The following is a 12,324-nucleotide window of genomic DNA, read 5'->3' as shown; positions in this document are numbered from 1 at the left end:
GCACCTTGCGACGTTTTACTACATTAAAGGCGCTGTATAAATTGTTGGTGTTAAATGTATCAGTGCTATTCGCCTCGACTACTCCCTGTGACAGCGAGTTCCCCACTCTAACCACGCTCTGGGTAAAGAAGTTTCTCCTGAATTCCCTATTGGATTTCTTGGTGATTATTCTGGGCACCACTCTTCTGGAAGGATTTGAAGGCTTTCGAGAAGGTGCAGAAGAGATTTACAAGAATGGTTCCAGGGATGAAGGATTACAGTTATGTGGATATAATGGAGGAGCTGGGGTTGTTGGCCTGAGAGCAGAGAAGGCTCAGAGGAGATGTAATAGAGGTGTTTTTATACCATGAAGGATTTCGATCAACTAAATGAAGAGAAACTCTTTCCAGTGGCTGAAGGTTCGATAACCAGATGGCACAGATTTAAGGTGATTGGCAAAAGAACCATAGGCGACACTGAGGAAACACTTGCAAATTTTTTGAGGATGTAACAAGTATAGTGGACAAGAGAGAACCAGTGGATGTGTATTTGGACTTTCAAAAGGCTTTTGACAAAGTCCCACACAAGAGATTAGTGTGCAAAATCAAAGCGCAAGGTATTGGGGGTAATGTACTGACATGGATAGAAAACTGGTTGGCAGACAGGAAGCAGAGAGTCGGGATAAACTGGTCCTTTTCAGAATGGTAGGCAGTGACTAGTGGAGTGCCGCAGGGCTCAGTGCTGGGACCCCAGCTCTTTACAATATACATTAACGATTTAGATGAAGGAATTGAGTGTAATATCTCCAAGTTAGCGGATGACACTAAACTGGGTGACGGTGTGAGCTGTGAGGAGGACGCTAAGAGGCTGCAGGGTGACTTGGACAGGTGAGGTGAGTGGGCAAATGCATGGCCAATGCAGTATAATGTGGATAAATGTGAGGTTATCCACTTTGGGGGCAAAAACATGAAGGCAGAATATTATCTGAATGGCGGCAGATTAGGAAAAGGGGAGGTGCAACGAAACCTGGGTGTCATGGTTATTCAGTCACTGAAAGTGGGCATGAAGGTACAGCAGGCAGTGAAGAAGGCAAATGGTATGTTGGCCTTCATAGCTAGGGGATTTAAGTATAGGAGCAGGGAGGTCTTACTGCAGTTGTGAGGCCTTAGTGAGGCCTCACCTGGAATATTGTATTCAGTTTTGGTCTCTTAATCTGAGGAAGGACGTTCTTGCTATTGAGGGAGTGCAGCAAAGGTTCACCAGACTGATTCCAGGGATGGCTGGACTGTCATATGAGGAGAGACTGGATCAACTGGGCCTTTATTCAATGGAGTTTAGAAGGATGAGAGGGGATCTCATCGAAACGTATGGGATTCTGACGAGACTGGACAGGTTAGATGCGGGAAGAATGTTCCCGATGTTGGGGAAGTCCGGAACCAGGGGACATAGTCTTAGGATAAGGGGTAGGTCATTTAGGACCGAGATGAGGAGAAACTTCTTCACTCAGAGAGTTGTTAACCTGTGGAATTCCCTACTGCAGAGAGTTGTTGATGCCAGTTCATTGGATATATTCAAGAGGGAGTTGGATATGGCCCTTACGGCTAATGGGATCAAGGGGTATGGAGAGAAAGCAGGAAAGGGGTACTGAGTGAATGACCAGCCATGATCTTATTGAATGGTGGTGCAGGCTCGAAGAGCCAAATGGCCTACTCCTGCACCTATTTTCTAAGTTTCTATGTAAATGCAACGAGTGGTTAGGATTTGGAATGCACTGCCTGATAGGGAGGTGGAGGTAGATTCAATAGTAGCTTTCAAAATGGAATAGGATAAATACTTCAAGGAGAAAAATATTGCAGGGATATCGGGAAAGAGCGGGGGCGTGGGACTAACAGCATTGCTCTTCGAAAGAGCCAGCGTAGACTCGATGGGCCCAATGGCCTCCTTCTGTGCTGTATTATTCGATGATTCTCTATGACATTATATTTATGACCTAAATACTACAAAGATTGACTGGCATCCTTGAATTCTCAAGACCAGTTTGTCAAGATATCATGCCTTGGGCATTTTCCTGATAATCTTAATGAATGAAGTTTTGCAAGACTTGGCCAAGAGAGCCTGTGGTTTTTTTAAATGTTCAGCTGCTCCCGCTTGCTGAGACAAATGTCTCTCTTTGTTTGTACTGCTTTGACAAATTTTGGGGAATGTAGTGACAGACCCACGGGATCATAAGATGGGTTTGGATGAAGAAGCTCTTTCAGTCCAGTTGATCTCATCCATCCAGATTACAAGCCCGAACTGTTGGCCAGCAATACACCACCCCCCTCATTTCAACATCTCACATGCACTCGCATGGCCTCCACCACTGGTCCTGGAAGCCTGGTCCAGCTGTGAAACATCCACTATTATCCCTCAACCCTAACCCTAACCATAACTCTAACTCTATCCCTCAACCCTAACCTGAACACTAACACTAACCCTAACTCCAACCGTAACTCTAACTCTATCCCGCAACCCAAACCCTGATTTTAAATCTAACTCTATCCCTCAACCTTAACTCGAACCCCAACTCTAAATCTAACTCTATCCCTCAACACTAACTCTAACTTCAACTCTATCCCTCTACCCTTACCTGAAACCTAACCCTAACTCTAAACCTAACCTTAAATCTATCCCTCAACTCTGACCCTAATCCTAATCCTAACCCTCAACCTGACCCTAATCCTAACCCTCAACCTGACCCTAACCCTAACCTTAAATCAAACCCGAACACTTACTCGATGCCTCAATCCTGACACTGACCCTAACCCTAACCCTAACTCTAATCCTATCCCGAACCCTAACCCGAACCTTAACTCTAACTCTAACCCTAACCCTAACTCCAACTCTAACCCTAATTCTAACACTAACTCTAACACGAATTCTAACCCAAACCCTAACCCTAACTCCAATCCTAACTCTAACTCTATCCCTCAACCCAAACCCGAATCCTAACCCGAACCCAAACCACAATCCTAACCCTAATCCTAACCCTAAAACCTAACCCGAACTCGAACCCTAACCCGAAACATAACTCGAACTCTAACCCTAACCCTAACTCCAACTCTAACGTTAATTCTAACACTAACTCCAACCCTAACTCCAACCCTAACTCCAACCCTAACTCCAACCCTAACTCTAACCCTAACTCTAACCCTAACTCTAACCCTAACTCTAACCCTAACCCTAACCCTAACTCCAACTCTAACATTAATTCTAACACTAACTCCAACCCTAACTCCAACCCTAACTCCAACCCTAACTCCAACCCTAACTCCAACCCGAACTCTAACCCTAACTCTAACCCTAACTCTAACCCTAACTCTAACCCTAACCCTAACCCTAACCCTAACTCCAACTCCAACTCCAACTCCAACTCCAACTCCAACTCCAACCCTAACCCTAACCCCAACCCCAACTCCAACTCCAACTCCAACCCCAACTCCAACCCCAACTCCAACCCCAACTCCAACTCCAACTCCAACTCCAACTCCAACTCCAACCCTAACCCTAACCCTAACCCTAACCCTAACCCTAACCCTAACCCCAACCCCAACTCCAACTCCAACCCCAACTCCAACTCCAACTCCAACTCCAACTCTAACCCTAACCCTAACCCTAACCCTAACTCTAACCCCAACTCCAACCCCAACTCCAACTCCAACTCCAACTCCAACTCTAACTCTAACTCCAACTCCAACTCCAACTCCAACTCTAACCCTAACCCTAACCCTAACCCTAACCCTAACCCTAACTCTAACCCCAACTCCAACTCCAACTCCAACTCCAACTCCAACTCCAACTCTAACTCTAACTCCAACTCTAACGTTAATTCTAACCCAAACCCTAACCCTAACCCTAACCCTAACTCTAACGTTAATTCTAACCCTAACCCTAACTCCAACTCCAACTCCAACTCCAACTCCAACTCCAACTCCAACTCCAACTCCAACTCCAACCCTAACTCCAACTCCAACTCCAACTCCAACTCCAACTCCAACTCCAACTCCAACTCCAACTCCAACTCCAACTCCAACTCCAACCCTAACTCCAACCCTAACTCCAACTCCAACTCCAACTCCAACTCCAACTCCAACTCCAACTCCAACTCCAACTCTAACTCTAACTCTAACTCTAACTCCAACTCCAACTCCAACTCCAACTCCAACTCCAACTCCAACTCCAACTCCAACTCCAACTCCAACTCCAACTCCAACTCCAACTCTAACTCTAACTCTAACTCCAACTCTAACGTTAATTCTAACCCTAACCCTAACCCTAACCCTAACCCTAACCCTAACCCTAACTCCAACTCCAACTCCAACTCCAACCCTAACCCTAACCCTAACTCCAACCCTAACTCCAACTCCAACTCCAACTCCAACTCCAACTCCAACTCCAACTCCAACTCCAACTCCAACTCCAACTCCAACTCCAACCCTAACCCTAACCCTAACTCCAACTCTAACCCTAACTCCAACTCCAACTCCAACTCCAACTCCAACTCCAACTCCAACTCCAACTCCAACTCCAACTCCAACTCCAACCCCAACCCCAACCCTAACTCCAACTCCAACTCCAACTCCAACTCCAACTCCAACTCCAACTCCAACTCCAACTCCAACTCCAACTCCAACTCCAACTCCAACTCCAACTCCAACTCCAACTCCAACTCCAACTCCAACTCCAACTCCAACTCCAACCCTAACTCCAACTCCAACTCCAACCCTAACTCCAACTCCAACTCCAACTCCAACTCCAACTCCAACTCCAACTCCAACTCCAACTCCAACTCCAACTCCAACTCCAACTCCAACTCCAACTCCAACTCCAACTCCAACTCCAACTCCAACTCCAACTCCAACTCTAACTCTAACTCTAACTCTAACTCCAACTCTAACGTTAATTCTAACCCTAACCCTAACCCTAACCCTAACCCTAACCCTAACCCTAACTCTAACCCTAACTCTAACCCTAACCCTAACCCTAACCTTAACCCTAACCCTAACTCCAACTCTAACTCCAACTCTAACGTTAATTCTAACACTAACTCCAACCCTAACTCCAACCCTAACTCCAACCCTAACTCCAACCCTAACTCTAACCCTAACTCTAACCCTAACTCTAACCCAAACTCTAACCCAAACTCTAACCCTAACTCTAACCCTAACTCTAACCCTAACTCTAACCCTAACTCTAACCCTAACCCTAACCCTAACCCTAACCCTAACTCTAACCCTAACTCTAACCCTAACTCTAACCCTAACTCTAACCCTAACTCTAACCCTAACCCTAACTCTAACACTAATTCTAACTCCAAAACTAACCCTAACTCCAATCCTAACTCTAACTCTATCCCTCAATCCTAACGCTAACCCAAACCCTAACCCTAACTCCAATCCTAACTCTAACTCTATCCCTCAACCCAAACCCTAATCCTAACCCTAACCCAAATCACAACCCGAACTCTAACTATAACTCTAACTCTAACTCTAACTCTAACCCTAACCCTAACCCTAACCCTAACCCTAAAACCTAACCCGAACTCGAACCCTAACCCGAACCATAACTCTAACTCTAAATCTAACCCGAAGCCTAACTCCATCCCTCAACCTTGACCCTGACCCTAAACCCTAACACTAAACCTGATCCTGACCCTAACCCTAAGTCTAACCCTAAGTCGAACTCTAACTCTAACACCAACTCTAACACCAACTCTAGCACCAACTCAAACACCAACACCAACTCTAACACCAACTCAAACACCAACTCAAACACCAACTCAAACACTAACTCTAACCCTAACTCTAACCCCAACTCTAACCTAAACCCTAACCCTAACCCTAAATCTAACCCTACTCCTAAATCTAACCCTAAATCTAACCCTAAATCTAACCCTAAATATAACCCTAAATCTAACCCTGACCCTAACCCTAACCCTAACTCTAACCCTAAATCTAACCCTAAATCTAACCCGAACTCTAACCCTAACCCGAGAGCACAATGAGGGCACATGTCAGGAATTCAGGCTTGAGGTGAGTGCCCAGTCTGCTCCTGAAAAGGGTGCCAGCCTGATTTCAATTATTGACCCGTGCAGTGGGCTTTCAGTGGGTCAGTGCCTAGGATCCTGTGCTGCTAGGTGCAGGTAAAAGAAAGAAAGACTTGGATTTATATAGCACCTTTCATGACCACCGGACGTCTCAAAGCGTTTTACAGCCAATTAAGTACTTTTGGCTTGTAGTCACTGTTGTAATGTGGGAAACGCGGCAGCCAATTTGCACACGCCATCTCCCACAAACAGCAATGTGATAATGACCCAGATAATCTGTTTTTTGATATGTTGATTGAGGGATAAATATTGGCCCAGGACACCGGAGATAACTCCCCCTGCTCTTCTTCGAAATAGTGCCGTGGGATCTTTTATATCCACCTGAGAGAGCAGATGGGGGCCTAGGTTTAACGTCTCACCCGAAGGACGGTACCTCCGACAGTGCAGCATTCCCTCAGCACTGCACTGGTGTGTCAGCCTAGATTCATGTGCTCAAGACTCTGGAGTGGGACTTGAACCCACAACCTTAATTAACCCATTAAGGTGCCATCTTTACACTTGTATCCAATTCAAGCAGTGGGGTTTGAGTGGATTAATGGCCATGAGCCTATGCTGCTGGTACAGGTGCCACCAGTGTCAGCTGTGGCTCAGTGGGTAGCACACTCGTCTCTGAGTCAGAAGGCTGTGGGTCCACTCCAGGAACCTGAGCACATAAATCTAGGCTGACACTCCCAGTGCAGTGCTGAGGGAGTCGGAGGGGCTGTCTTTCAGATGAGATGTTAAACTGAGGCCCAATTTAACTCTCAGGTGGACATAAAAGATCCCATGGCCACTATTTCGAAGAAGAGCAGGGAAGTAATCCCCAGTATCTTGGCCAATATTTATCCCTCACTCAACAAAACAAAAACAGATTATCTGGGTCATTATCACATTGCTGTTTGTGGGAGCTTGCTGTGCGCAAATTGGCTGCCGCGTTTCCCGCATTACAACAGTGACTACACTCCAAAAAAAGGACTTCGATGGCTGTAAAGCGTTTAGGACGTCCGGTGGTCAATGAAAAGGCGCTATATAAATGCAGTTCTTTCTTTTCTTTTGCTGGCGCAGTTGCCACCTGAATGGCCGTCCCCGATGCAAGGAGTGGTCTTTGTTGGTGCTGGTTTGACAAGTTTGGGGGACTGTGACACAAACCCACGGGATCTTAAGATGGGTTTGGATGAAGCAGGTTTTTCAGTCCAGGCCCGAACTTCGATTTGGAGATGGCAGTGCTCCCCGCTGAGCCACAGCGGTAAAGTCCAGCATCGGCTGTGAACCACCTTGGATGGGGCGGGGTCCAGAGGCCGCAAAATCTCACTAAGTAAGCACGAGTTCTTCGTTTTTCCCTTTCACAAGCACCGGACGGCTCACAAAGCGCTTTCCAGCCGATGAAATACTGAGCCGACCACCCTGTGTGTTGTTGGTAGAGCTACTCCCAGCCTAATATTAGTAGCTGATGGATAGTTTGAAAGGTCTCTGTGTGTGCTTGTGTCTATGCAGGTTGGAACAATTAAAGAGAGATATAGGGGACACCGCAGACTGCTGCTCGCTAAATGATTGGGACCGGCTCCGACAGTAAGTCTTTACTCCAGCTTTTTTTCCCTTGCTCCCTGGCTTATTGTGGGCTGTATTCTCCTTTATTCACTCACATGCCGAGCCTCCGAGCCAGTTCCTGAAGCTCGGAAGGAACCCTGCTGATGGTGCATGCATGACCGTGAAAGGACAATGAAACAATTTATATACAGGTTGGACCTCTCTGGTCCGGCACCCTCTCGGGACTGGAGCGGTGCTGGCACAGAGAATTTTCCGAACCACGGGAGGTCACGCCGAGACTTGGCGTACCGGCACCTGTTGACAGCGCCCGGGTTCCTGAACGTCTCTGCCATACTCCGCTCAGGGTGCGAAACAGGTGCCTCGCTCCCTCTCTCCCCGTGTAGAGTTCAGGTCTCCGTATTTAAGGAAAGATGTACTTGCATTGGAGGCAGTTCAGGAGAAGGTTCACTCGGTTGATTCCAGAGATGAGGGGGTTGACTTATGAATGACGAGGTTGGGCCTGTACACATTGGAGTTCAGAAGAATGAGAGGTGATCTTGTCGAAACATATAAGATAATTAGGGGGCTCAACAAGGTGGATGCAGACAGGATATTTCCACTGATGGGGGAAACTAAAACGAGGGGACATCGTCTCAGAATGAGGGGCTGCCCATTTAAAACTGAGATGAGGAGGAATTTCTTCGCTCGGAGAGTTGTAAATCTGTGGAATTCTCTGCCCCAGAGAGCTGTGGAGGCTAGGTCATTGAATATATTTAAGGCAGAGATAGACAGATTTTTGAGTGATAAGGGAATAAGGGGTTATGGGGAGCGAGCAGGGAAGTGGAGCTGAGTCCATAATCAGATCAGCCATGATCTCATTGAATGGCGGAGCAGGCTCGAGGGGCCAAATAGCCGACTCCTGCTCCTATCTCTTATGTTCTTATGTTCTTAAATCTCCCAACCACACTTGGTAATTAACGGACTGGTTTGGTGCTTTTTTTAAAAATAAAGCCTCCTCTCCCTTAGGCCCAGCTTCAGCACCTCAGTCAGCCGCCTGCCCTTCCCTTTCCTTGCCTGGCCACCTCACTGAAGCGCGGGAAACTGGGACATTATGCGTGCAAAGCGGCAGTGGCGCACTGATCAATGAGAGCCAGGAAGCGCGGGAAACCGATGCCGAAGCTGAACCACGGACGTTTCCGGACCAGAGAGGTCCAACCTGTATTTCTGTTTTTATATATTATAAGAAAGAACTTGCGCTTACTTAGCGAGATTTCACGAACTGAGGACGCCCTGCCAAGGTGCTTCACAGCCGATGCAGGACTTCGCCGCTGTGGCTCAGTGCGTAGCACCCCCGTCTCTTGAGTCAGAAGGTTGTGGGTTCAAAGTCCCTCTCCAGAGACTTGAGCACAAAAATCCAGGCCGACACTCCCAGTGCAGTGCTGTGGGAGCGCCGCACTTGTTGGAGGCGCCATCTTTCAGGTGAACGTTCAACGGAAGCCCCTGTCTGCTCTGTCGGCTGGGCGTACAAAATCCCACTGGGCTATTCCGAAAGAGAGCAGAAGGGAGTGCTCCCTCAGTGTCCCTGGGGCCAAGCTTTATCCCTCAAACAACATCACTAAAAAAAAATCTCAGATGATCAGGTCATTTACTTCATTGAGGTTTCTGGGAGCTTGCTGTGCGCAATTTGGTTGCCGCACTTCCTACATCGTAACAGTCACTACGCTTCAAGAGTACTTCGTTGGCTGTAAATTGCTTTGGGATTTTCCCGAGGTCACGAAAGGTGCAATATGAATGCAAGTCTTTCTTAAAACCCGCTATGTCCATCGCCACGAACCTTCCCTCCAAATACGGTGTGTATTGCAACGTTAGTTATACTAACGCCGTGCAGTGTTGCAGAAGTCCTCCTCATACTTCTGGGTTTGGCTTCCAGTCTGGTTTTGCGTGTTGACGGGCTGCAAGATTCCTGCTAACTCTCCTGTGCCTGTGTTCCAGCGCAGCCTCCTCCGTCTTTTCCACGTGGCTGGAGCAGTATTCCGAAGACTTCAAGGGACTGGATCCCGCCTGCCTGAAGCGCCTGGTGCTTTATATAAAGCAGGAGTGTGGGGGATCGGAGCTGGAGCGCCGGGCGGAGGGGCTCCTGTCACAGAACGAGAGGTTGTCCTGCAGCAACGGGAAAAGCAACGGTAAGCACCGCTTTTTCTGTTCTCCGCCACTTGCTGGCAGGGATATAGTTCGATATCCCCAAACTCTTGACCTCCGCCGCCGAGAGGGTCAAGGGCAGCAGGCACTTGGGAACACCACCAGCTCCACGTTACCCTCCGAGTCGCACACCATTCTGACTTGGGTACTTATCGCCGTTCCTTCATAGAATAATATAGATTTCCAGCACAGAAGGAGGCCATTCGGCCCATCGTGTCTGTGCCGGCTGAAAAAGAGCTATCCGCCTAATCCCATTTTCCAGCTCTTGGACCTTCATGGGGTCAGAATCCTGGAAATCCCTCCCTAACAGCACAGTGGGATTACCCCCTAACAGCACTGTGTGATTACCCCTAACAGCACAGTGGGATTACCCCCTAACAGCACTGTGAGATTACCCCTAACAGCACTGTGAGATTACCCCTAACAGCACTGTGGGATTACCCCCTAACAGCACTGTGGGATTACCCCTAACAGCACTGTGGGATTACCCGAACAGCAGTGTGGGATTACCCCTAACAGCACTGTGGGATTACCCCCTAACAGCACTGTGGGATTACCCCTAACAGCACTGTGGGATTACCCGAACAGCAGTGTGGGATTACCCCCTAACAGCACTGTGGGATTACCCCCTAACAGCACTGTGAGATTACCGCTAACAGCACTGTGGGATTACCCCCTAACAGCACTGTGAGATTACCCCTAACAGCACTGTGGGATTACCCCCTAACAGCACTGTGGGATTACCCCTAACAGCACTGTGGGATTACCCCCTAACAGCACTGTGGGATTACCCCCTAACAGCATTGTGGGATTACCCCTAACAGCACTGTGGGATTACCCCTAACAGCACTGTGGGATTACCCCCTAACAGCACTGTGGGATTACCCCCTAACAGCACTGTGGGATTACCCCCTAACAGCACTGTGGGATTACCCCTAACATCACTGTGAGATTACCCCTAACAGCACTGTGTGATTACCCCTAACAGCATTGTGGGATCCCCATCACCACTCGGACAATTGACGCACTGTGTATCCTAGCCTTACTAGCGACGTCCATATTCCGTGAATTAATTCTAAAAGGACTCCCAGTGTGATCGGGAATGAAGCAAATTAACCAATTAATGCGGGCCAATTGTGAGCTGTAAAAAATGGCTTTAATATCACAGTTTAGGATTGAAAGTTACTATTGAATCTGCTTCCCCCACCCTTTCAGGCAATGTATTCCACATCACAACCACTCACTGTGTGAAAAAAATTCTCCTGGTCTGAGTCAGTACCATCTGCTGCTTTTGGTAATTACCTTCAATTTGTTTCCTGTGGTTCCCAACCCACCTGCCACTGGAAACAGCTTTTTAATTAGTCTATCAACATCCTTCATGATTTTGAACACCTCTAATAAATCCCCTTAACCTTCTCTGCTCGAAGGAGAACAATCCCAGCTTTGCTTATCTCAAATCATTGTCCACATCTTTCTCGCTCTCTCTCTCTCTCTCTCTCCGTCTCTGTCTCAATCTCTTTCTCTTTGTCTCTCTCTCTCTGCCGCTCTCTTTGTGTCTCTCTCTGCCTCCACCTGTCTCAATCGCTCTCTCTCTCTCCCCCTCTCTGTCCCTATCACTCTCTCTGTCCCTGACTACTCTATCCAGCTGTCCCTGATATCTCTATGCTCCTTTGTCCCAGTGTTGCCAAGCGATGACCATGTTATTCACAGTCCCCACGGTAACCACGTTCCCAGTGATATTCTGGCGCTCCCGCTACGCCCAGTGATGTGTGTGTTGCTCGGTGATTCTCAGTGACCAATTGATGTTTCTGATTGACAGTTCCATACCACAAGCCCAAGGATCCGGCCAAGACCAAGGAGAACGGCAGCAAGTCCCAGCACAAACAGGAAGCAGCTGATGTGCTCACCTTCATGGCCGATACCACGGCCTCCCAGCTTACCATGATCGACGCGGTGAGCACAGCCAGCAGTCTCTCCACGTGGAGATCTTACCTAAAAACACCAAATGCTAACTGTAATGTATTTGCTTCATGGGTTCTTTGCTTAAGAATTCACAGCAACACATTGCTATCAAGAATTAGTTGGTTAATTAACAAAGGTTTAACAATCAAACTACACATTACCAGTACATCCACTAGGCTCACAACTGCATACCTCATCGTGAATGACCCAGACCCAAGTGACTGGGGTTTTATTGAGCCTTGTGAATGTCACATGACTGGCTAAGCCGCCAACAATGCAACAGCTCCACAACTCTTTTGGGTTGAAGACAATTAAATCGAGTGCCCCCCGATTAAAGGAGGGGACACTCCAAAAACTTTCAAACAAGTGCCCCCTTGTTTTTTTTGTTTTTTGCGGGGGTGGAGGAGGTTGGCGGTGGGGAGCACTAAAAGCACAAATTATACAAGTGCCCCCTGGCTAAAAGGGAGGGGACACTAAAACCCGGCACAATAAACCAATTAAATTTTAAAACATATAAAAGCAACAGTTCCACA

General features: G+C 47.7%; 1 protein-coding gene across 5 annotated transcripts in view; it reads left to right on the top strand.

Moving 5' to 3' along the window:
- Positions 1–12,324, top strand: part of LOC139229830 (ral guanine nucleotide dissociation stimulator-like) — a 200,760-nt gene that overhangs the window by 136,488 nt on the left and 51,948 nt on the right. For 4 of the 5 annotated variants that reach the window (XM_070861429.1, XM_070861426.1, XM_070861425.1 and 1 more), the window contains exons 4-6: positions 7,598–7,672; positions 9,623–9,813; positions 11,649–11,782. In XM_070861429.1, the coding sequence (XP_070717530.1) occupies positions 7,598–7,672; positions 9,623–9,813; positions 11,649–11,782 (400 nt within the window). The remainder of the gene's footprint in view (positions 1–7,597; positions 7,673–9,622; positions 9,814–11,648; positions 11,783–12,324) is intronic. The other variant, XM_070861427.1, reaches the window with a different exon arrangement.

The sequence above is a fragment of the Pristiophorus japonicus genome, chromosome 19 (genome assembly GCF_044704955.1).
Source record: "Pristiophorus japonicus isolate sPriJap1 chromosome 19, sPriJap1.hap1, whole genome shotgun sequence".
Classification (NCBI taxonomy): domain Eukaryota; kingdom Metazoa; phylum Chordata; class Chondrichthyes; family Pristiophoridae; genus Pristiophorus; species Pristiophorus japonicus.
Note: the sequence above shows the minus strand (reverse complement) of the source record. Positions and strands in the feature narration are given on the sequence as shown.